Below are 27,366 nucleotides of genomic sequence, written 5' to 3'. Positions count from 1 at the left end.
AAGGTATTGCACATTTGCTTCTACACCTCTTATTCACCCTGCCTTTTTTGTTCTTTTGTCCCTCCTTGTTTCTTTCTCCTCCTTCCTTGTCTTTCAAAGCTGGATATAAACTGCGTGGCTCGCTAGCTAGTTCGTTCATCTCAAGACAAGGTAAAACTACATCAATGTTGTCACCCTTCACACCTCACCTTCCCACCCCACCCAAAAAAAGGAGCTCGTCCATTGTGCTGTCTAGTTTTGTCGTCGTCGTTGTTTCGTATCTTATTTTTTGGTGTTGTTCAATTCAGATGATTTTCTTTCCCCCACCAGCTTTTCCCCCCACAGCCACATTTACCGCAAAAAAAAAGGAACAGAAAAAATCTGAAGAATGTTTCCCGTGAAATGACATGCACCCCCCTGCCCCATGATACCCCTATGATTTGTATGTGTGCATGATGTCATCTACATCCATAAATGGTGCATCTGGAAATGTTGCGTTAACTGCATTAAAGTGATGTGTCTTTGTGTTTTTGAGGACGCAATGTCTAAAGAAGTTGTGATTATTATATTAGGGATGTGCAAAAGTATTATTTTCAAAACTAGTCATACAGAAGTCCTCTAAAAAGTATGTTTTTTTCAAAACCAGTTGTACAGAAGTCCTGTAAAATGTTTTTTTTATATATATATATATATATATATATATATATATATATATATATATATATATATATATATATATATATATCCAGCTACTTGGTTATTGGACCATTAGTTGACTAGTCCACATTTCTGACACATCCCTAACATATTTAAATGTGAAATAAGACGATACAAATGGGGAATATGGAGGAGTGCGATGTAGAGCTGTGTCTGACTATTAAGTGCTTTTCACGGTTGCTTCGGCAGCAAGCAAGTGAGAGTCTGTTCCAGTGTGTGTTTGCTCGAATGTGAGAGGGAATGTGCGAGTAAACTAAGAGGGTGAGAGAGAAAGTGAGTGTGATTTGACCTCCGGATCACTCGCTCGTCCATGACAGGATCACATTTCTCGTCCAATCAGCCGCTTGCATCCATTTTTCAGCCGTGGTGTTGAACATCAAAAAGACTTGACATCTCGAGCTCTTGTTATGCCTGCCATCTGTTTGATTTGTATTCCTTTCCATGAATTTACCCCGTGTGTATTGGTTGTGTGTTTGTGTTTATATATGTGTGTGGGCCTCTCCTATCTTTATTTGATAGCGGAGACCTTCGCTATGTGTTTAAAATTAGCCAGCCTTTCGAAAGTATGTCCGCGGCAGCAGCATGCTTGTCATTGCTCAGGTAGCGGGTGTCAGGTGATAGGCCGGTGTAGGGACCACGGGGTGACGTCTACCTATCATTCTGCTCACCCCACGTAGCCGAGTGTCAGCGCAGATAGAGTACTGCAGTCATAGCCCTCGCCACCTACTCAAAAGCTAAAAATAAAAATGTACAAATGATTTTAACATTCAAATTTAACATCCAATAAAAAATTCAATAATAAAACTCTTGGGCAAAAAAAATGTATGGGTTCTTTAATGGTCTCAACCATTTTAAGCACAAATCGCTGGTCAGGAAATTAGCAAGAATTGCAAATACTGTAGATAAAGTAACTTAGCACGGAATAGCCTTCCATCTCTTTACAGCAAGAAGAGTCACTGTTGTTCCACTCAATGTTGATGGCTTTAAACAGTTCATGAGAAGTTGAAAAATGTCCACCAGTTCGTTTGAGTTTAATGTGAGACCAAATATTCAATATAGGGTTCATATCTGGACTCTGATGGGGCCAAAACATGAGCCTGATGGACTTTTTCTCAAGCCACTTCTTGGTTGTCTTTGCAATTTGGGTTGAGTTTGGTCTTGTTAATAACATCTGATAATTCCTCTTTAGATAACATTTTTTTAATTGGTGGGAAACAAGCCATTCTGCAATATTCTCCTGTACTCAAAGCATTGAATGATTTTTCTCAGTGAAGTAGTTCACCAATAGCAGTAGCTAAAAGGCTCCACACAATGACACCTCTTCCTCAATGCTTCGCTGTGGTAGAGATGCATTTATTATTACATTTCTCAGCAGATTTTTGAAGACAGCGCTCTGGAGCATCACCATGCAACTGGTGTTTCATTTTTTATTCATCACTCCACACACAACTTCCCATATTCTGCCAAAAACTTTCCTATTTGATGTTTTCCTGAGACAGCAATGGCTTTTTAAGTAGTGCATTTACTTAAATTTTGCTAATTTTCTGACCAATCATTTGTGGTTAAGACCATTAAAAGCTTAGTGTTAAGCCATTTTGGGCTTGGAACATTTTTTGCCCAGTGAGGGCATTCCATAGGCGTAATGGTTTTTAATACTGTACAAACTGTACATTCTATCCCCCTACTCCTAAACCTACCCATCACAGAAAACATTCTGCATTTTGACATTTTAATAAAAAATTGTTTAGTAGGTTTTTAAAGCTATTTTAAATATGAGGACTCATAAAATGTCCTCATGTTTCATGTTTACTCCGAAATACCAGTGTAATACCCATGTCATTATACAAATTTGTGTCCTCATAAATCACACACACAAATATATATATATATATATATATATATATATATATATATATATATATATATATATATATATATATATATATATATATATATATATATATATCTCGAAATCTAACTGAATGACAATATAATATTTAATATCTATATATTTTTTAATGTAGATAAATATTTAATATCTATATAAATTTGAGATATTTTCACTGATTTTGATCTATGTATTTGAAATATTTTTCACATTAAATTAAATATATATTAAACATTTATTAGATGTTACATATTTACATTAAAAATATTTTAAAATGTAAAAAAAAATGACATATTAAAGTTTTTAATTAAAATCTTAATATTATATTATTAAAAAATATGACATTACATTTTTTAATATTAAACTCTTAATATTACAATATTAAAAATTATATTACATTATTATATTATTATCTCATGTGTTGAGACTAGTTTGGGCAGATTCACTGCCGACTGCAGTCGGGCCAGCACTGATTGATGTGCCGGAGGGGACGGCGAGCGCTACAGGACGAGAGCGATGGAGAGCAGCAGAGAGACGCACTCAATACAGAATTGCCTCCTCGCCCGTCTGGGTTCTGTCAATTTGTCAGCCATGAGGAAGGGAGAAAGGGAGGGAAGGGGAGAATCGGGCCAGGACCGGTACCAGTGTGTAATAACGCCTCGGAAGGGAAAGTGCTGACTACGGCCGGGCTTTGATTCCAACTGACAGAACCTTTTCAAGTGTTCATTACTCACTCTGAGACATCAGGCCCAGTCCACCACAAGCACAGACACTTGCACACACACAATCAAAGAGAACTGTCCGCCAACCCAGAGCTTTCATTCTGTTTTCTCTTTGGACTGCCCCACGCTACAGGCACCGAAATGTCCCCTTAAGAACCTTGCCAGAGCTCAATCGAAGAGCAGTGCTTCCTATATGCTGTGTAGCTGGTCCAAACGTGGTTATCAGTGGGTCCAGTAGCAAACCAGCTTCTAGGGCTATTATCATAATAGAAGCGATCAAAACAACTATCTGCGATGTTAGCTGTTCTTGAACTTCTGAGTTCTTGTGCGACAAGCTACCTGCTGATGATGCTGAATTCAGTGCTAAACATCCCAAAACATGAATTAGACATGCCCCTTTTTCCAAAACCCCACCCTACAGAAAACTATAGTATAATTGAGTATAATGCCATCACAACAAAGTAGGATTCTCGCATGACAAGCTAACTGCTAATGAAGTCGGATTTGGTACTAAACTTGAACAATTCGCTTCAACTTCTCTTTGAACACTCAAAATGATTGACTGGCAATCAACGTGACTTTGGATAATCTAAAATATAGATTAGGCAGTAAATAAGATATCCAAAGTTTTGATGTACTTAAGAAATAACATAACAGCGAATGTTATTCTGATCCTCCGCCTGTGACAGCGTGTGCATATATATAGATGTGTGATTCTCATCCTATTATCCCTCACTCCATTCTCTTTTCCACCACCTTCTGTCTGTTTATTCTATCAATGTCTCTTTGGTCTGTGTCATGGTCTTGGGTGAGTAGTGTTTTGGTTACACTGGGCTTCACATACATTTGATGAGTCCGTCCCAATGACACTGTATGTTTCCACTCGGCTCTGTCTTCCACCGCTGTCAGCATACTCATTGAAATTGATCTTCTGAAGCATTCTGCACTGAACGTGTGAGTGTGAGGAGAAAATGAGAACAGCTGAATGGGGATTTTTGTGTGTGTTTGATGAATGAAGACGGGAAAATATTGGTAAGCTGTGCTAAATGTGCTTGATGGCTTCCTTAAAATCTTTTACCATATTCGTATTCAAGTAGCAATCATCTCTTCCTGGTTTCATTGACCTCTTACATGACCTTTCCATGACCTGAAGTGACCCATTTAAGATTCAAAGGGTTTTAATCCCATCTCTAACGTATCATTGATGCTGGGAAGAGATGCTTTCTTTCTTTCCATCTTGTTTTCTCTCTCTTTCTTGCGCCTGAAAGGGGAAGGAGTCTGCGAGGGCTGGAGAAACCAAGGATGACTTCTGATCACTCACATGCACACAGAAATGCACCAAAACACTTGAGTCTGCACAATTTACCTCCCCATATCTAAAAACAAGTCAAAAGGCAGAAAACTAAAACATATGACAGTAATAGTGAAACACCTTGTGCTGTGTGTTTATTATCGATAATTTATTATTATTTATTGCACGCAAAATATTATTTATCGATATTAACCTTAAAGGGTTAGTTCACCCAAAAATAAAAATAATGTCATTAATTACTCACCCTCATGTCGTTCTACACACATAAGACCTTTGTTCATCTTCGGAACACAAATTAAGATATTTTTGATTAAATCCAATGGCTCAGTGAGGCCTGCATAGACAGCAATGATCTCTCAAGATCCATAAAGGTACTAAAAACATATTTAAACCAGTTCATGTGAGTTCAGTGGTTCTACCTTAATATTATAAAGCGAAGAGAATATTTTTTGTGCTCCAAAAAAACAAAATAACGACTTTGTAATGGTGCCATAGAATGCTAGGGTGTCCCCTGAATGTGTCTGTGAAGTTTCAGCTTAAAATACCCAATAGATTTTTTTAATCCAGTTTTTTAACTGCCTATTTTGGGCATAATTATAAATACGCTGATTCTGTGTGTGTCCCCGCCCCCAAGCTCGCAACTCTATAATAGGTAAATTCAATTTTCAATTCTAGGGCACCTTTAACAATATCTAGTGATGGCCGATTTCAAAACACTGCTTCAGAGCGTTATGAATCTTTTGAATCTCGCATATCAAACCATTAAACTGCTGAAATCATGTGACTTTGGCGCTCCGAACCACTGATTTGATTTGTAAAGCTCCGAAGCTTCAGGGAGCGGTGTTTTGAAATTGGCCATCACTAGATATTATTATTTTGTTTTTTTTGGCCCACAAAAAATATTCTCGTCGCTTTATAATATTAAGGTAGAACCACTGTAGTCACATGAACTGATTTAAATATGTTTTTAGTACCTTTATGGATGTTGAGAAAGGAAGTACCATTGCTGTCTATGCAGGCCTCACTGAGCCATCGGATTTAATTTATCTTAAATCTTAAAAATATCTTAATTTGTGTTCCGAAGATGAACAAAGGTCTTTAGTGGAGAAGAACGACATGAGAGTGAGTAATAAATGACATTATTTTCATTTTTGGCTGAACTAACTCTTTATTATTACCTTATTAAGAATATTACGTTGCAATATTTTAATTTTTACTATTTATTATTACTATTTTTTTATGGGAAAGCACTCAAAACAATATTATTAATAAATATTAACATTAATATGAATGTTTGGGATATTCTCTGATGCAATATTTTCAATTTGTCATTTTTTTATTTTTATTCTTAATAGTAAAAACAATAATAATAAAAACTGCATAACAGAACATGCTAAATAAAAAAATATAGTATTGATATTAATAATTCGTTTTAATAATAATGTTTTGAACATCTGTCACGTATCTTGTTTTTTGTTAATTTTTCAAAAAAAAATTATATATATATATATATATATATATTTTTTTTTTTTTTTTTTCATTTACAAAGTGTAAATATGGTGGCCACTTGCAAGTAAATCAGAGCTGAAGATTTAAAGTTTGGACAACTCAAACATTTGATCGTAACAATTTCGCAATTCTAGAATGGAATGCCATTCTTAAAACTTTTTAAAATGCCTTTAGCCTGCCTCTTTACGCCATCAAATATACCGTGTGTTTACACAGTAAATCACTCTAGATAGACTAATTTAACCATGACTTTAAAAAAATGTTTTGACTCATAACAGGTCTCTGTATGGGTCATGGGCTGTGGGGGCATCCCGTACACCATTGCTGTGATGTACAGTGGACAGCGCGAGGAGAGTGAGGGCTGCCAGCTAAAACCATTAATACAACTTTAACCACACGTGATTGAATTGCACTAGTTAAAGTCATTTGCTAGCATCCAGATGAACTTGTTCCTCTGGGGGTGGTGGGGGTGTGAGTGGACTGCTCTTGGGAAGAAATAAGACCAGCGCTTATATCCTGTCCCAGTGCAGAGGAATGGACTAAACACTTTGACTGGGTGACAAATGGGCCTGCGGTGCCTCCTAATTGCCCCTTCTATTTGCAGTTCATTCTTATCAATTTGCATTCCTAACCTCAAGTGGCTAATCGGCCATGGGTTTCCCTCACGTCTGTCTATTTTAACCCCGAAGTGAGAGGTAGAGTGAAGCAAGGCAGTATGGGAGCGCCAGTGCCGGAGGGAGGAGTTGAAATAACGTGGCTGTGCATGTACAAACAGACTTCAGTCATTCTCAGTTAGCTCATGTTAGCCTGTGCGTCTGAACTGTTGCTCGCATTAACCCCTGCCAAAGCAAGGCTGCCTGCCAGACTGTGAATGTGAATGCTGTGTGCTTTGCATCCTTAACTCATTTTCCCTCCGTGTCTGTTCAGCTTTCTCTTTCTTTTTCTCCACCACATACTCTTTCACTCATCGCTACGTCATTTCATACCGCTAGCCCATGGGTAAGATGCATAAGATACTTTAAATACGGCCTTTTGATTTTGTTTTTGCATTTCCAGGTGCCATTTTTACCATTAACAACTAACCTCACACTCATTGTATATCAGGAATACCTCATCGGAACTAATTTGACCCAACTGTTTAGTAATTGGGAGATGGGAAAAAAGTATTCCTTTAAAGAAATATTAGGGGTTCAAAGTTATGGTGAACTACGCAACCTCTAAGGGCACATGGTGATTAAAAAAATAGGAGGAAAATTATATTTCAGTGCAAAACTTTGCATTCACTTACTAAACCATTGAAATATAGTTTTTATATTATAGTTTCTGGGAAGAACGCAATAGTTTTGCAAGTGAACACAAAGTTTCTTGGGGGAAAGCAACAGTTTTGGGAGCAAACAAAGTTTAGAGGGGGAACGCAACATTTTTGCAAGTGTACAAACTTTCTTGAGGAAATCAAAAGTTTTGTGAGCAAATGTAAAGTTTCATGGGGAATTCAAACATTTTTTGAGTGAAGGCAAAGTTTCTTGGGGAACGCAAAAGTTTTGTGAGTAAACGTAAAGTTTGACGGGGGGCAAAGTTTCTTGAGGAATGCAATAGTTTTGTGAGTAAACGTAAAGTTTCACGGGGAACGCAAACTTTTTGTGAGTGAAGGCAAAGTTTCTTGGGGGATGCAAAAGTTTTGTTAGCAAACGTAAAGTTTCTCAGGGAACGCAAACTTTATGTGAGTGAACAAAGTTTCTTGAGGAACACAAAAGTTTTGTGAGCATGTAAAATTTCTCGAGGAATGCAAATTTTTGTGGGTAAATGCAAAGTTTCTTGGAGGATGCAAAAGTTTTGTTAGTAAACGTAAAGTTTCACGGGGAACGCAAACTTTTTGTGAGTGAAGGCAAAGTTTCTTGGGGGATGCAAAAGTTTTGTTAGCAAACGTAAAGTTTCTCAGGGAACGCAAACTTTATGTGAGTGAACAAAGTTTCTTGAGGAACACAAAAGTTTTGTGAGCAAATGTAAAATTTCTCGAGGAACGCACATTTTTGTGGGTGAACGCAAAGTCTCTTGGGGAATGCAAAAGTTAAGCAAAGTTTTCTTGGTTCAAACTTTTTGCTTAAGAATTCAAAGGTTTTGTAAAACAACGCATTATAATACAACTATATAACAATTTTTTTCCCCATCACCATGTCCCTTTAGGGGCTCCATACTCATATTTTTATCATGAGAAAGGTCACAAGGTCATGCCTAGTGTGCATGTCAGTTCGACATTTTAAAGTCAAGACATCAAGACACTACATAGTTGTACTGGGACAGATTCACTGTTCGGCCCCATGTAGTGTATCTTGTGCCACACCCCGCTGGGCCTCTCAGTCTCCCCTGCTGTCTTGACCCCCATCCACTCACCCAAACAAACCACCCCACCCCTCCTATCCACTCTCTCTCCTATGCGCCAGCCTGTATCTCCATGACCTTGCGTTATTAAACTGCACTTATCAATCATTCTTGCCAGGGATGCCATCGCCTACCACATTAAAGAAGTCAGAGAAGTCTGGTTTCAGCAGCCCTGTGCCTTCGCAGACCGCTTCCCCCCGAACGGCATTCACACACCATCATCGACCTGTCATTACAGGACCCAGAGGTGAGGTCCCAACACCCCACCCTCCTCAAACTGCACCACTCTTCTTCCCCAAACCCCTAATCCCAGCCAGCAGGACCCCCACAATCCTTCAAATCCCTGTTTCCTTCACACCGCACAGCGTCCCTTTGTAAGATCAGACTGGACGAGCAGGAACCTCAGAGTCTGAACAAACTCTGTCTGTAGGGGCGTTCACACTGACAGAGATTTGTTGTATCGAAGCATCTGGAGGTCATTTTTATTTTCAATGAAAGTTGGAGATGCAACCAGTTTGAGTACAGCAACACAATATTGGGCCCAGATTTTTGTATTCAGTTCCATTTTGATTCTGTTTCGATTCTATTCTGATTCTATTCTACTGTAGTTACAATGTCTATCAGCTAATGCTGTAAATTATACAACAAGACCCAGAATTGGCAGTTAAATTGATATTTTTTTAGGAATCTTATAATCAACGCAAGCAAAAACTGTTCTGTGAAACAACTGAAGTAAACTTTGAATTGCATTCCTTGTGTAAAACTGTTATTTTATCAATATGCATAATTAACTATCAAAATAAGAAATGCAATTTAAAATTTTCTTCAGTTGGTTTACAAAGGGCCTTCTCATGCTTGCAGCGCAATGCGATGCAAGTGTTTTTTGCTAGTTTCAGCCCGATCATTATCACGTCCTGCACCCATTTGTGCACCCATGGGTGTGCTGGTCCGAAAATGAGGTGTGTTCAGGTGCATTGTTGGCGCACTGCTATTTAGAGGCAACTGAAATAGACTGCGCCATTGACCAACTGAAACCTGGTCTAAAGTCAATGGCAATGTTTTTATTCACTTAAGATAAATCGTCAATTATTCATGCATCAGACTACACTGGATGTCCTGTTTTTGATTCACTAAAAATATAAGTTTAGGAGACATTTAGTTTGGTTTTGTTTCTTTTTCTTTCTTTCTTCTTTCTTTTTTTTTTATTTTATTATTTTTTTTTTTAGGCTTGTTTTCTTGCCAGTAATTTTGCTGTCAATGTGAACTGGGCTTGAGGTTGTGTGGATATATGTGAGGAAGAGTTATATTTGTAGCTTGTTAAAATCAGTCAGTTGTTGACAAATACACTAAGGACGTGAGTGCGGTCACTTTACGAGTGCAACCCACAGTGTGTATCACCTCGTCCAGCTGCTTGATTTACATGCGTTTAATGTAAACACTTAACCGGATCTCTGAGTGTGACTTACACACGGGTTCGTTTTCTCAGTGAACGAGGCTTTATCAGAGGGTGTCCTGGATCAGGTTATCACGACTGTATTGTCACTGGCTGTGAATGGTTTTGTCATAGATAAGGACAGTTTTTGATCAAACCCCAAGCGGCTACATGTTGCCATCTTTGCGTGGATGGGAGTTAAAGGAAAATAAAATGAAGATTCCTGAATTTACGACCTGTTGGCTGGTTTACAGTTTTCCAATTTGTTGTTATTCAATGACCTCTATGCAAAAGTCAGGGTTTTTGCTTTTTCTCTATCATTAATATTCTGTATTTGCTGGATATAAAGCTAAATGGCTCACAGAACTGGGTCAAAGGGCCTGTTTCCAGCATGAATTACTTTGAATATGGTGAAGTATTAACCGCAACTTAATTTGTGAGGCTATTAGTATTAAATCACGCTTGGAAGTGGTATCACTGTCATGTGAATATTTTATGCCCACGTGGACGTGAGGCGCAAAATGGATCGCGATTTAATATGCATATGCGCCGAGGCTCGTCGCCCCTTTAAGAGTACTTCTTAAAAGCTAAATCCATGAATCTATGATTGATTTAAAGTGCCTCCCTCTCTTTCAAGACGTTAGTCAAACCCGGTTTATGTGGTTAGGCGGGGCGGCCGGAAAACTTCTTTTTCTAAAACCATTAAAGAATATTTAAAACCACCTAAATCTGTCCACCCTTCCAATTGAGCATGCGACTTCGCAACACTTGCTCTTCCCTCCTTTTCAGTGTTATTCAAACTGGGTGAAGTGGGAACCTGTTGCCTATTGCATAAAAAAAGCCTTTTGTTATCACCTTAGTTATTATTTTGATAATCCACCATTCAATAAAAGTTGGCAGCAATGGGCTGGCGAGGAAAAAAGGTTGAGGAAAACGGGAAAAAAAAAAAAAGATCAGTGAACCAACACGATTTGCAAAGTGGAACTAATCCAGAGCCTTTTCTATTACGTGCGGGTGGCAGCACAATGGCAACAGAGGAGCCGCGCTCAACCAGCTGCTGGAGTCTGCCTCCTTTTCAACTCATCATTATCATTTCCATATTTGCTTTGGGAGGTATGTGTCCACTGGACCCCCCTCAAACTAACTTTTAGGGCCACCCACTACCTCTGCGGCCTGCGTATGCCTCTTTTGTCAGCAGTGAAACCACACAGTCATAGAAATAATGCAAACAGGTACTTTTTCCTTCAAACTTTTGAATTTAGACCAAAGATCTGGCTAAAGGTTGCACCTGTCGTTTATAAGTATTTATTTAAATTCAGTTTAGTGAGTTTAGTGACTACTAATTGTTGTTCTTAGTTTGGTTGCATATAATGGGAAACCCTCCAAATTATGTTGAAATACTGTGCATGTCAATTTTAACACGTTGCAGTTGTTTTTCTTATGTTGTTGTTGCTTGCCTCACATATTTGTCAGTAATAATACATTTCATTTCTTTTGAAATAAAATAATTAGTATATTTAAATAAGTGTATAAATATGTAAATATTAATATAAATTTAATTTAATAGGCAAAATATTTATTGATAAAAATAAATGCATAATAATTAAAAAAATATATAATAGAAGTAATAATAAAACAAGTAATGAATAAAACAAATTGTATTATGTATAAATAAATAGTAATACATAATAATACAAATACTACAACCTCAAAGTTTATATATAAATAAAAACTATCCAAATTTGTTTTGTCAATTTTATCTCAGTTTGGTTTCATTTTTTTATTTTTTGCCTCACATAACTGTCAACTGTAATAAATTGAATTTCCACTGAAATAAAATAATTAGTATATTTAAATATGTAAATATTTAAATAAATGAATACATACATTAATCATTTTAATAAATAAATATATTTTAAAATAATATGTATTATTAATGCATTATTAATAATGAATAAAATAAATAAACACTTATGAATAATATATAATGAAACAAATACTATATTAATATATTTACTATATATATGTATATAATAAAACATATTTATAATAAAATAATAAATGATAAAACAAATGCTAGTTTATATTTATTAATTTTTATTGAAACCTGACATGCATAAGTAAAAGTTTCATGCTGAAGAGCGTTCGAGTCAACTCAGTTATTCTCATAATATTCTCTCTCATAAAATGCTGAGTGAACATAATACACGTCTAAAGATCTCACTGTTGATAGTCTGCCATTTTTTCAGCCATTATTCATGGTCGGGGGCTTCTGTAAATATTTAGTTTGCACATAGGGTAATGTTTCAACTAAGTTTAATGGTGCAACTCGCAAACCTTAGGCTAAGTTTTAACTTAAGTTACGCCCCAGGTTCTCTTTGACTATTAACACCATTTGATGCCGTGGCGCCACGTTTGCAAGAACAACCCCCTGGTTAATAAAGCACAAAGTCATTTTTAAGGATCAGACTCTTCTCCTGGGGCTCCCATGATCTCCTGGTGTCTATAGTTAAGACATGGCTATTCTCTCTCTCACGCTTGTGTTCTGGTATTAGTCTCATCACCACCCCTTTCTATTTCATCAAGCCTCTTTCTGCACATCAGTAGGGTTTTCCCCATGCACTCCATGAATATTAAGGCACAGGAGACGGTGTCTCCATTTTAACGCAATGGGAGACGCTGAAGACGGAAGAGTTGACAGCCTTGAAAGTGAATTATGTCGTCCAGCAGCTTTGACAACTCGAGACATGGTCAAACTTTGTTTACTTGCAATTTTCCGTCCAAATAACCACCATTAAATGAATAAGAACATGACATGGGAGCGAGCCATTTAAGTAATTGGCTATCGTTCCACAACACTTAGATTCTGTCAGCGAGTGAAGAAGAAAAAAAAGTGTTTTTTTTTTTTTCCCTCCTCACTAATTGACTGTAGCAATTTGCATAATTTTCATGGTAGGTTTCGCTGTAGCTGATGTAAGCTGGTTACCAAAACTGTAACACTGATCTACAGTTCGTTTGGCTCTAAAGGACAGACTCTGTGATGATTTAAAGCCAGAACAGGTAAGCTTTGTCCTCGTGAGGGCGAATGATTGACTACATTTGAAAAATGGTTTTGTTTGGCGAGGAGAAGCGTCACGAAAGCGGTCCAGTCTCAACATGTTGCCTCCAGATAGATGTGGCGATGCCAGTTGGATCCACTTCTTAGAATAAAGGAGCAGAAACCATATGCTGCTCAAGTGTTTCATTAAGACAGCTCTTGGATTGCAGATAGTACCCACAAATTTCATGGAAAAGGCTGTTTAAAGCCATCTCTGGGATAGTTGGTTTACAAGTCCTGCTCTGGTTAGAAAAGTGATGTGATAATTTCTACAGTTTTGTTTTATTGATTGTCTTTTTATGAGTAAAATAATTTAAATTATTATTTTGTCATTTCATTTTCATTCATTTTAGTGTTTTACTCTGATTCTAGTCAAAATAACATTTTAGTTGATGGCGAAGAAACCAAATATTCTAAAGTGTGTGTGTATGTATATATATATATATATAATGTGTGTGTGTATGTACACACACTCACATCGTTAATCAAAATGATTGCACTTTTTTTTCACTTTTTTCATCTTGTCTTTGCTATTGTTGACAAAGTAATAAAAAGCTTCTGAGGATTTTTGTCGGTAATTGCGTTGACGAGATTTCCACTGGCTATGCGACGTGACTAGCAGTTTTGTGTATGCTGGGGCTGAATGTGTGTGTTTGTTAGCATTTGTAAGTACAAGAGTGTTGTCCACTCAAATCCTGACTCAGCCTTGTAAAGGGTGTGTCTCAGAGGGGGTCGGTCGTTGCGGCAGCGCCTCGGGCTAATCCAATACGCCAGGGACAGTAAAGAGACAGCGAACGTGTCTTCGCATCTCCTTCATAAAAGTTTGCGTCCTACCCCCAACAGAAAGAGCCAGGCCATGAAAAGACGGCATCTGCAAAGGTAAGATGGAGAACGACACCAAAAGAAGGGCAGGAGAGAGTCGTCCATTCCATTATTACTGTAAATACAATGGCTACATCGCAGCCCCAGCGTCCAGAGTTTCCAGTCACCCTCTATTGACAGAGCCATAAATCAAGGCCAGAGCTAAGTGAATTACTGCAGCAGGGGGCTGTGGTTTTAACAATGTTTATGTAGTATCAGCTTACCATCTCTCCTGAAAGAGAGCGAGAGATTGGAGAGGGTGAGTGCGGAGTCTTATTAACTCTGCTGCGATACATCACAGGCTTAAAGACCCCGCGCTGCCGCACATCCCAGGCATTATACTAATAACCAATAACCGAATATTACCTCTATTAAGAGCCGCCTAATTAGATTGTGCCGGTTACAATTAAATACTTGATAAGGTTCGATCCATTAAAGGACTGTCAGTCCCAGAGCGCTCCGAAGGCCTGCCAGAAAGGTGCGAGAGAGCGGAGGAACGATACGTCACTGAGACATTTTATTAGTTGCATCGGTCGTACTAACGCAGAATGAGGATCTGGCGCCCTTTTGGTATCAAGTACCGCGCTCTTTTGCTCTCTGTATGTACATTTTTCAAGTGTTGTTGACTGAACAGCTGGTTATTGCGGTGCTTTCTCATTGTTACGAACAGGTGCGTGCATTGTGTGCGAATGTGTGCTGTCACAAACCTTTTGAGTAGATACCACATATAATTTGATGTGGGCAACAACAAGACTGTGAGGGATAAAAGTACGGCCAGGTCTAATACGTCAGACTGTCTTTGAGGAATCCAAAAAGAGAAAATTTGGTTATGGATGCTTTTCACAGACGTGATGATGTGTTTCAGTGGTTATTAACATTGTAAATCTTGCAACGTTTTTTATATCTTCATTTTTTTTTAAATGTCATGTTATTTGTAATGTTATTTTACTTTGTGTTTTTTTTTTACCTTGGCATGAAATTACAGCGAAATGGTTAATGCTGCTGGATGAGTGTTACTAATGCAACAGCTGAGGGACTGATGGCAAATTTGACATCTTTCTCTGTGCAAATCAACGTAATATTTTTTTCTTGTTTTGTAAAGTCATAGGAATGCTGTTTTCTCTTTTGCTGTTGGTGCAAATGGGAATGCAAAAAGTATATTTGTTGTAGTGTCCATTCACCACTATACCAACAATGACCACTTCCGCTTCTGAAAACTCCAAAAATGTGAAAATGGCCCATTATTTACTCACCCTAATGTCGCTGTATGACTTACTTTCCAAAGAAACCAAAAGAAGATGTTTTTCATCCTTACAATAAAAGTCAACAGTGTTTCACTGTTGTTGTTTTGGACCCCATTGACTTTTATTATATGGACAAATCAGTTGAAATATCTTCTTTTGTCTTCCGCGGAAGAAAGTCATACTGGTTTGGAACGACATGAGGGTAAGTACTATAGATAATCAACACTTTCTGTCCTTCACAGCCCAATTTTTATTTATATTAAATCAATTATGGCATCTATGCATACTAAAGTCCCTCTGCGTCACCTCATGAAAAAAACACTCCACCTTTGTGTGTATGTCCCCATGTGCATGAGCAATCCAACCAAGCACAAAGCCACAACAATGTCCACATCCTTTCTTCATGGAGACCCTCTTTTCCATCCTTCTCCCTCTATGCTTTTTTCTGACCAAGCCTCCACTGTTTGTCTTTTTTCCAGCGAGTCCTCACGCCACGCCGTCAAGTCTTCATTTCCCGACGTCGCCAATCATCCAGCAGCCTGGTTCGTACTTCTCCCACCACGCCATACGCTACCACCCCCAGGAGACGCTCAAGGAGTTTGTCCAACTTGTCTGCCCTGACAGTGGTCAGCAAGCTGGACAGGTGGGCTTCCTTAATGTAAGAAGGAGCATTTTTGTACATACACACACTCCCTCTAATTCCATGTCATGTTTCGCATCCCTGTAGTCGCTTAGTTGGCTGGACTGTCATTATCTTGTTCGTAGTGACTTTTTGGTATTTTGCACCTTTGTTCAGTGCCAACATGGCACTATGACAGGATGGATAGAAGAATTGTACATAAAAAACAAAAGTTTGAAAATGTGGAAACACACATGAGATTAGCATTTAGACCCTAAACATACTCTACTACACAAATATGTGTGCTTCTAGCTACACATTGTCCAAAATAAGTTTGTTATGCTATCTATGCAAATAAGTGTCGCATTGTCAACGTTGCCACAAGGGGCACTATAGCAGAAATTAGCATAAACTGTCTTCTATGGTTAGTTTTTTTCTTTTAGGTCAATTATTGTCATGGCAGGCAGTATCTTTTTGAACAAATTAGCTAAAGTGAGTGAAAATGGTGACGTTTTACCCTAACTACCGTAATAACACAATTAGAGTACATGCAAAGAATTTGCTAACTGTAGCGTCCCCTTGAGTACTGACTTTTATTACTTCACATTCGCAAAATATTTGCATACTTGTGTAGTGTTTCGAGCTTTTACAGTTACTGTTTGTCTAATTTGTCTAGATGCTGAATTGATCGAGGCAGAACTGAACTAAATCTGAATTCAGATTCATGTATACATTTCATTTGTGCACAATTGCATATTTAAAAAACTATATATATATATAGCCATGTAGCCATTTAAACTAAAAGTTGCATGACATTATAAACATGAAACAGAAGGTCCATCTTCTCCACGCCATAGTTTTCATTGGGTTGTGCGGCTAATAAATCCCTTTCCCGTGACCCGGCTCTGGGCAGACTGACATGGCCCTGATGGGGGAGAGGCAGCATGCAGTTTGGGTCATAGATTATGAACAGTGAATTGTGCACAGCAGCAGAATTTTTTATGACTGGGAGCAGCAAAAAATTGCTGAGCGCATTCTTCTGACATGCACGTGTGAGATGCTTCTGTTGTGCCTGCTGGTCATACGTGTCCGGAAGTTGATACTCAGAGTGCGTTTTCATGTTTTTATGTCCTGTTTCTATTCAGCCCAACGGGAGCAGTCAAGGGAAGGTACACAACCCGTTCCTGCCCACCCCAATGCTGCCGCCTCCTCCACCTCCCCCGATGGCGCGACCCGTGCCCCTGCCCGTGCCAGACTCCAAACCTCCCTCGACATCCACTGAGGGAGGGGGCAACTCCCCCACCTCGCCAAGTGAGTACTCAACCTCCTCTGCTCTATTTATTATAAATAAATGTTATTATAAATAAATAATTCCAAAATCCCAAAACCTCCCCCTCTGGTGTCACACATACTTAATACTCGAACCCAAACATAAAGTGTCTCAGATGTCAGATGAGCTTATCTACAGTGTTTTTTTGTTGTTGTTGTTGAAATTAATATAATTTCCCATCAAACATGTCCATATCAAGTCTTACTCCCAACAGCTGTACTGCTCCCAATACAATATTGATATTCATTTTGTGTGTGTGTGTGTGTGTGTGTGTGTGTGTGTGTGTGTGTGTGTGTGTGTGTGTGTGTGTGTGTGTGTGTGTGTGTGTGTGTGTGTTTAATTCTCACCACAGCCTACTCCACACCGAGCACGTCTCCCGCTCAGCGCTTTGTCAGCGTGGGCCCCAGAGACCCCAGCTTTGTAAATATCCCTCAGCAGCCTCAGGTGAGTACATATGCACAGATCCGCCGAATCCCTGAAAGTCCATCAAGAGTGCTTGTTGTCTGTCATAATAGGCTTTCAACACTGTTATTCCGGCTCATATAACTCCCTCGCTCACTGTGAGAGCTCATAGCTGATTTATTGTGTGTAATTGGCATGTTCAGACTCGGATTCAATGGCACGGTGACCGCAACCTTGATTTATACCCCTTGCACATGTACAGACGCTTGCATGCTACAGATTAGTTGTCATTTAGAACCATTTATAATTTCACACGGCTGTTACAATATTTGGCCATTTTGAGGTTGTTAGGCTCAGCCAAAAACTGATAAAAAACTTCAGTGAACCTTTACACAATTTTTGTAATACAGAAATGACTTAGAAACTAGTACAAGGAAAAAAGCTTGTAGTTTTAGCTCTCCTCTAATTCAGTTCTGTATTTCACTGTGAAATGTTGAGTAAATGTTGTGTAACTTAAACTACGTAAAATTTTGTGATATTGCATTAGATATAAAATTTCAAAACAACTGCCATTTATTTTACAATTAAAACAATAAACACAATTATAAACTTTTTCACAATGATTTTTTGTATATGAAATGATAAAACAATGGATATTATATTAGTCTGTAGTTATCAGTTTGTGCATTAGACATTTAAAACCCATATCAGTCAACCTCTTGCTATTAATATATTCATAAACGGACATCAGGATCACCCTGTTAATGTAAATGAACTTGTGTTTGTTTTTTGCAGTCATGTAAATGCTAATGCATCTGAAATGTAGTCTGTAACCTTAATCGTCACACACACATATCTACATTGACAAATGCAGCCTATGCTGCCAACTGCACTTGTGTAAACAGACAAAAAAGAGCATTAGTTACCTCTGTTAATGCAGCTATAACACACCAACAACACACACACAGAGCAGAGATGATACCACACTCATAGAGAAGCACTCAAGACTGGATTGGATCAGAGAGAGAGAGAGAGTGTGTGTGTGTGTGATATGTCCGGAGGCCTGCAGCAGCCTCCCATCGATTTATTGACTGTGTCGCAGGCCGCAAGACACGCATCCCCCAGTAGAATGGAGGCAGGTGTTTGTCAGGCCAGCTGGGAGGGGAGCGGGGGGTTGTTATTATTTATTGTTTGTATTTATTTATTACTCCTACCCACCTCTGCCTCCCCTTCTCTCTCTCTCTCTCTCTCTGTCCTTCTCTCTATCACCTTTTTCTCTCTCCCTCCCCTGCTCAGGTGGCAGCTAAGGTTCTGTATTGGTATCTCTACATTTATCTAAATATATTTAAGACTGCTACTTCTACTTATCTGTTGCCTCTTGCCTATTTGAGGGGTTAACAATTGGGCTGTGTGTGTGTGTGTGTATATATATATATATATATATATATTATACACATATACATATATACATACATATATACATATACATAAAGGCAGGTTTTGCATTAACTTCTAAATCCAATTATAAAATTAATTTTCTACTCCAAATAATTTTTTGAAATATAATTTATACAGTGTTTACATGACAAATTTATTTAAATATATATTAAATAATCAAGACATTACTAACAGCTTAAGTAAATATAATGAATATTTATTTAAACATACATTAAATAATCAAGACATTACTAACAGCTTAAGTAAATATAATGAATAGGCTAAAAAATGCACGTCCTTAGATTTAATTTTTCTACTGAACTAACATGCTGTTGACACTAAATGCCTGAGGTAAATGTAATGCAACGTGAAATATTATTCTCAAGATATTGATATCTTTTTGCAGATGAAACACTGTTTGAGAGATTACATATAAACATACCAATCGATCATCTCTTCTTTTTCTGTGATTTTTACTGGTAGCAAACAGCATTGTATTACTGCACACGCCCCCTTCTGGATTGGAGTGTGGATTAATATATATATTAATTTTCATTTTTGTAAGGAGCATTATAGTTGCAGTTTAGTTTTTTTTGTTGTTGTTTTGAAATCTTGAGTTTAGATTTTTATGTTAGTTACGCACACATACTTTTATGTTAGTTTGTAACATACTAATGCTCTCAGATAAATTAATTTGTTTCAGTTCTGTTTTGTTTCGTTTGTTCGTTTGATGTTCCATCCAGTTAATTTTTTAACATCGTAAAACCGCAAGCGAACAAATAAACAGCCCTTGCACACCTTAATTGTTGCTGGCAGGTGTAAAGCTTTGCTTCGTTGCTAAATTCATTATACTAATTTACTATAAGAAATAACTAAGGATTTTTGCAAGCTTCTTTTGTCATCCTATAGAAACAAGGGCAATGAAACTCTTAGATCAGCTGCGAGAGGCATCTCCGAGTGCCATCACCCACTGTGTCAGTGAACTCTTTGAGGCTCTGTCTAGCCAGACAGTGATTGGACTGTGAGTTTATATTAAAGCACTGTATGAGTCTCAGACTGGCCATATTGACGAGCCTGTGACCCCACGGCAGGGTTCGGTCGCACCATTTCATTGGCCTCATAAGCTGGTGTGGACCACCCTGGGGCGGGGAGGACAAAAGTTACCCGCGGTGGCCGGCGTGTTTCAGGGGGTGGGGTATAAAAGAGAGCGAAAGTGACGGGCAGACAAGAATGATGTGACCCTAACTGTAAACATTCCTAGCAGCCCGGCCATGGTAACCAGGCAGAGAGCGAGAGACAGGACAGTATGATTGAGGGCTTTGCCATGGGAGGAGGGGACGGGAATGAAAGAGAAGGGTGGTGGGAGGGTGGCAGCACCCTCAGGGGATTGCTGCCATGGGAGCTGTTGGCGCTTGCCCTCTCAGATGGAAAGGTTGGCACCACATGCAGAGATATACGGACAGGGATTTGGGACCAGAAGCGTCACGCCTGCTCAAACTGAGGGGCCACTTTTTAGCCAAATGGATCTAGAAGACAATTTCCAAAACATATAATGTAGGTTATTAACTGTGCATAATTATTAAAGCCATAAAAGTGTTTGCAGTTTTACTTGATTATCAAATAAATATCTAATAGCATAACATTACATATAATATAACATTATAAATTAATATAAATTTTGGCAGATATGCTGCCCTTTTTATGTATTAAAGGGTTAGTTCACCCAAAAATGAAAATTATCCCATGATTTACTCACACTCAAGCCATCCTAGGTGTATATGACTATCTCCATGCAGACGAACACAATCAGAGATATACTTAAAAATATCCTTAGTCCTCCAAGGTTTATAATGGTTGTGAATAGGGGGGCCATGTTTTAAAACAAACAAAAAAAATGCATCCATCCATAATCAAAGTAATCCATATGGCTACAGTGGCCTTTTGAAGCGAAGGGATGTGTTTTTGTAAGAAAAATATACATATTTAAAACTTTATAAATTCAGATAACTAGCTTCCGGCGGACAACTGTACACATACTGCGTTTATATTTATAAGCCATAAATCAAAATAATGAGCCTTTAATTGATATATAATTGCCTAATCATCACTCAAGCGCACACATGAAGCTTGCCACAGCACACCGGCAAACGTAATGATTATAAGTGTGACGTGAAAAAACCAGAAGGAGACTATCTTAATATTTTAATAATTTATTGATAATGGTTTCTGTGTTTTCGGCTGCAGAGATTAAGTCAACGATGCTGACTTGTCATCTCCACAGTATTGGACGCGCCTATGCATGTTTCATACAGATTACATAATCTGAGAATATTATTTTCCATTTGAATTGGTTAGACATTTCAAGCTTTCTTTGGATATATTTCTTGTGTCTGTGAGGAAAGTGTACGCTGAGTTTTGGTTAATTTTGTTACGTGCTCAAGTTCACTGAGACAGAGACGGCAGATAGGCTATCCCATCCTAATTATTTTCATTATTTTACAAAAGAACGTTTTGCTGGTATTGTGAGTTAACACAAATAAATGTACACCCTTTACAGTTTGCACAGAATATTTTAAGTACAAATGCAAGTGATCACGTCGGCGCCTGTATGTCATGCAGTAAGCACGCTTTCCACACAATCATGGATAGTGCCTAATAATTGCACACATTTATCTACGACTTGTAAAGTGATAAGCCATATTTTAGGCGAAATGTTTGGATTTCCTGCTGTTAACAATCTATCCCTCACAGACTGTGTGACTTTGCCACGTCCTGTGGAGTTGTTTTTTTTTCTGCCACTAACTGACTAATAAAATCTTGGTTGACCAAGCCTCTTCTAGTTGACTAACGGATAGTCGACATTTAGGGGGCAGCCCTATTAGTTAAATATTCTATATAATATATTATTGTGTTTGACAGAAATCACACTGCAGTTATACTTTGTTTATATTTTTATTGAACAAAAATGTTATGGTTTTATTTTTAGTCAACGATAATAACCCTTTTATTGTATATACAAATTTGAAGCCTGATCTGCTTGCATGCTTGACGAAACCAACAATCAATCAATAATGATCAATAATTCAAATAAAACCTTCAAACAAAAACCTGCACAGGCCCATATCTGATCTGTGTTTAATTGTGAAGCGTGCAGGGACTGCAGCCTGACCCCGGTCCCGAAGCGGTGCAGATAAAGCAATGATTCATAAACAGCGTTTTTAATCAGAACGTGCTGGGAGGAACTGAGTGTGATGGGGAGCTCAGATAGGCACTGCAGTGTGACACACACACACAAACGCAGGCAGTAAATCGGCCCCATAGAGGCCGGGATGAGAACGCCGGCACCCTCGGCTTTTATTCGCTTCCTATAAACGTTAGCATGCGGGAGAGATAACATCGGTAATTGACTCTTGTCCTCCACGTCAATTTGCCGTAGTTAAGCATCTGCGGAGATGTCCCCACAAAACACGGCTAACGATTATTACACGCATTCATAATCAATGTTCATTCGAGAGACAAAGAGACCTCAAAAGGCTGCAGGGAAAGTGATGCCTCCTTAATAGTTCTGTTTAAACAAATTTTCACACATATTGCCACACACGTTTCTTCCCGAAGCCAGAAGAGGGCAGAGTGCCAGACTGCCGGACACACAAATTAATTACCCAAGATTGATTTCAGCTCTATGCTCCGTGTCACACCCCAGAAAATCACAGGCTGCTGTTTCTGTCGGAACGCATACAGGCTTCCACAAATCTGAAGAGGGAAAGAGAAGGCCGACCGTTTCCCTCACACCTGCGAACATCGCCGCTCCGCCGCTGTCGCTCTCTAATAATAAACAACATGAATATGTTTATATCCCCCTCAGGTGTGAGCTGTTTGTTTGGGGTCGTCTAATGGACTGCCGTGCTCCGTTTTCTTTTTTTCCCCATAGCTTCTGATGGCAAAATGTAAATAAATAATGTAGTAAATGTCTGCGGGGTCCCACGGGGAGCTGTAATACGTGGCTGGGCGGTTTGGGTTTGAGATGGCTTTTATAAGCACTGCTCGCCAGGCCCAGGCTGGTTTGCATTACATGAGGCTGAATTCCTCTGAGATGACACTCATCCTCAGGCACTTTAGCGCGGCTGCTGACTCAGCACTCCTCCGACCTGATGAGATTACTCCTGCCATTGACAGCCAGTTAAAGGACCAGACCAAGATTCCCAGCCCCCCATTTCTGTCGCTCTATCTCTTCTGATCCTTCTTCCTTAATCTCTTCCGCCCAACTTTCTTGTCTTTCTCGATCCTCTCCTTTTTGGTCTTAAGTGAATAGTTTGCCCAAATACAAAAATTCTGTCACGTCATTCCAAACCTGTATGACTTAAAGAAGACATTTTGAAGAATGTGCAGGTTGCACATTAATGCATGAGGATTGACGCTTTCAGACTTCAAAAAAGCACCATAAAAGTGGTGCATATGACTTATCTGCTATATTCCCAATGTTCTGAAGCTGAACAATACTTTTGTGTAAGGAATCAAGTTGTTATTCGCTGAAAATCTTCGCCCTCAGTGAGTTGTGACCAGATTATTAGTGAACTGAGTCAAGAGATTCAGTAAAAAGAACCATAAAAGTGATCCATATGACTCATGTGATATATTCCAAGTCTTCAGAAATCATAAGCTAAATTTGTTCAAGAAACCAAAAAAAATTCATGTTTCAAGAGAATTGGTTAATTCAGAGTTTTTCAGTGAACTATCCCTTTAAGTCAGCTGCAGTCTGTCTCCGAGTCTATTAACCGTTACCATTTCATTTCCTTTCTCCTTCCTTTTCCTCTCTCTGAAGTCTATTTGTGCATGTCTTACCTTGTATAGCTATAGCAGATGTGCTGCAATGTGTTTTTGGTGTATGTTATTTGCATGAGGTTTCCTGCTCTCCGCCCCTCTCTTTCATTACATTAATACAGCTTTCACCTTGAAGGCTTTCAAACAGGACACTAAGGCTATTGATGGGTAGACTACAGCTATCTATCCGTCAATTACAACCGCTGACGTATATCCTTTAAAACAAATCCCACTATCGCTGAGAGGTCCAATTCATTTTGGCGAATAAGCATATTGGGTTTGCTTCAATGAGCTGGTTCCAAAATGTATATAATTTTTTAAATATTATAGACAGATATGTGTATAGTAAATAATAATGTATGCATAATTGTATGTGCATATATATATATATATATATATATATATATATATATATATATATATATATATATATATATATATATATATATATATATATATATATATTAGGGGTGTAACGCGATACGCTCAGCTAACGATACGATACGTATCACGATATTTTGAACAAAATGAAACTGAAATTCAAACAAGATTTATTCAAAAAACATTAACAAATTTCAAATTTTTTCCTTGTTGTACATACAAGATCACATTTCAAAGTTTAATAAAAACCTTCTGTATTCAGATCAACAGCTGAATAGGGCTGTCTGTCACTGAAAAAGAATGTTAAATTTAACATGAACTTAGAATTATGAATAGGGACCGTTCACATATCACGTCTAAAAACGCGTGGAAGGCGCGGCCGCACAGCTTCTCCTTCTTTCCAAAGCGCTTGTGCTCCCGTGGCGTCGGTCGTTGCTATGCAACCATGAACTGCGCTCTCGAAGAGGATCAGGAAGTTTCTGCAAAGGATAAATGATTTCTAGCCCTTGCATCAGCTTTACTACTAGATATATTTATGGAGATAAGATATAAAAACCACCCTGTACAGCTATGATCAGCTGTTCGGCTGAGCTTTTGTTGTTTTGTTACGGAAAAGTCATAGCTGATTGGTTGATTCCTGTCACACAACCTGCGGTGCGCTTGCGGCATTCTGAAAAGTTGAGAATTGTCTCCTGGAAAACGCACCGGATGCACGTCGCGACCGCGTTGATCCCTTTATGAGCGCACCTGCCGCACGGCTACATTTGAAATAACTGACTTGCATGCGGAAAAGACCCAGGGCCCTATAATACACCCGGCGCAATGCGACGCAAGGCGCAGCGCAAGTGTGTTTGCTAGTTTGCGTCCGGCGCCATTCGCGTTTTCCCGTTCAGCGTCACGTCCTTAAATTAGTAAATGCATTTGCGCCAGTTAGTGCGCCCATGGGCGTGCTGGTCTAAAAAAGAGGTGTGTTCAGGCGCATTGCCGGCGCATTGCTATTTTAAGGAGCTGAAAATAGACTGCGCCATAGACCAACTCAAACCTGGTCTAAAGTCAATGGCGCAATATTTTTTTGTTAGAGCGCGTTGGTAGAAACTGCGCCTCTGGGTGCATCCACAGTGCGCGTTGACTTTGCTTATTACACAGGGATGCACATCACACAAACATGCCAAATATTAAAAACAAAAGGATTACAGTGTAAAAGAATATTATTGTGTAGGCTACATAAATATAAAAATGTAATGATGAATAGTCATTGTGTGTATTAGAATTAGGATACCTATTTTCAATTCAGCCTATTACTACTTATAATGATGAACGAAACTGGCTAATTAATTTAACAATCTTGCCAAAACACACACATATTAACTGACTGATCGCGCGGAGCTATTTGAAAGCCTGCATCCAACGCAGACGACTGAAAGATTGACTGGCCACTTAACAGGTAATTTCAGCAAAACATCACTCGTTGAACTCCTCAGTTGAATCGGTGTGTTTAATAAGTCAGTGTATTTTATAATGTTATATGTTATATAATATATAATTATATAATATATATAATGTTATATCCTGCTTGTCCCGTAGATTATCTGCTTGCGCGCTTTAACTTCGCGCACGAGCAGATCAGTTTCTTCGCTTGAAAAGCGTTCAGCTTTTCCGCCAACAAATTCCGGCATGTAAATAGCAATCCGCCATGGCGCGAGTGCATCTCGCTCTTAAAGGGAATGGGAGATGACACTCTGATTGGTTTATTGAGCGTTACGCCCATTACTCATTAAAGGGATAGTTCACCCAAAAATGAAAATTTGATATTTATCTGCTTACCCCCAGTGCATCCAAGATGTAGGTGACATTTTTTCTTCAGTCGATCACAAATGATGATTTTTAACTGCAACCGCTGCCGTCTGTCAGTCAAACCATTGCAGTAGATGGGAACTTCATCTATAAGAGTGAATAAACCTTGCTTAGACAAATCCAAATGAAACCCTGCGGCTCGTGACGACACATTGATGTCCTAAGACACGAAACGATCGGTTTGTGAGAGAAACCGAACAGTATTTATATCATTTTTTACCTCTAATACACCACTATGTCCAACTCCGTTCAGCTTCCGGTGAGTGAGGTCAGATCGCGCTCTGACAACGGAAGTGATGTCTCGCGCTCATTGAAGTATATGGGCGAGACATCACTTCCGTCACCAGAAGGCGTTTTTTGACCTCATTAGCAGGAAGCTGAACGGAGTTGGACATAGTGGTGTATTAGAGGTAAAAAATGATATAAATACTGTTCGGTTTCTCTCACAAACTGATCGTTTCGTGTCTTAGGACATTAATGTGTCGTCACGAGCCGCAGGGTTTCATTTGGATTTGTCTAAGCAAGGTTTATTCACTCTTATAGATGAAGTTCCCATCTACTGCAATGATTTGAATGACAGAGGGCAGTGGTTGCAGTTAAAAATCATCATTTGTGATCGACTGAAGAAAAAATGTCACCTACATCTTGGATGCACTGGGGGTAAGCAGATAAATATCAAATTTTCATTTTTGGGTGAACTATCCCTTTAAGAGAATAGGGACAACCCATTTCAAAAATGCGCCCCGGCGCACGGACCGTTTTTCCGTCATTAAAATAGCAAAAGTGGATTTGGACACGCCCTGAGTGCACCTGCGCCATGCGCTTCACACTTTGCGTTTAGATCGTTAAAATAGGGCCCGCAATATGTGAACGGCCCCGCGGAACTTCTTAAAACAAAGCATCGCAAGCATCTTTTGCTTTTCTGTGAGCACAGCTGTTGCTGTGACAATGCGGTAAAGGAAAGCCACGACTTTTATCACGCGACCGAGCAAGAGACTGACATGAGAAACGTTTAAACCTGCTTGCAAGATTCAATGTGTACACTTACTGAACTAGAGCGCTGATTGAGACACACCATTTATATGCGGTGACAATCGGCTTCTCTCACTCCAACCTTGCAGAGTAGGTCACGTTGGCAGCTCAACCAATAAGATTAGACTGCCGTCATATCGTAAAAGCATCGCCATCATTCTACGATGCATATCGTAACATTTTTGCATTGTGATATATCGTACTGCGATAAATCGTTACACGCCTAATACATATATATATATATATATATATTCTATTTCAGTTTCTGATTCTTTTGTGTGTCCGTGAAGTGAAGTTCTCCCTTACAGCCAAGTGACTCACAAGCTCTCAAATTAATCATTGAAAAGAGA

At 38.7% G+C, this 27,366-nt stretch overlaps 1 protein-coding gene across 5 annotated transcripts in view; it reads left to right on the top strand.

The window, feature by feature from the left end:
• The window catches only part of nfia (nuclear factor I/A), a 133,773-nt gene that overhangs the window by 97,456 nt on the left and 8,951 nt on the right, over positions 1-27,366 (top strand). Inside the window, exons 7-11 of one of the 5 annotated variants that reach the window (XM_067396070.1) lie at positions 100-150; positions 8,625-8,753; positions 15,620-15,798; positions 16,905-17,070; positions 17,442-17,533. In XM_067396070.1, coding sequence (XP_067252171.1) covers positions 100-150; positions 8,625-8,753; positions 15,620-15,798; positions 16,905-17,070; positions 17,442-17,533 — 617 coding nt within the window. Of the gene's footprint in view, positions 1-99; positions 151-309; positions 415-8,624; positions 8,754-15,619; positions 15,799-16,904; positions 17,071-17,441; positions 17,534-27,366 lie in introns of those variants that run through there. The other 4 variants (XM_067396072.1, XM_067396073.1, XM_067396074.1 and 1 more) reach the window with 4 other exon arrangements.

Source organism: Chanodichthys erythropterus, chromosome 10 (assembly GCF_024489055.1).
Source record: "Chanodichthys erythropterus isolate Z2021 chromosome 10, ASM2448905v1, whole genome shotgun sequence".
Classification (NCBI taxonomy): domain Eukaryota; kingdom Metazoa; phylum Chordata; class Actinopteri; order Cypriniformes; family Xenocyprididae; genus Chanodichthys; species Chanodichthys erythropterus.
Note: the sequence above shows the minus strand (reverse complement) of the source record. Positions and strands in the feature narration are given on the sequence as shown.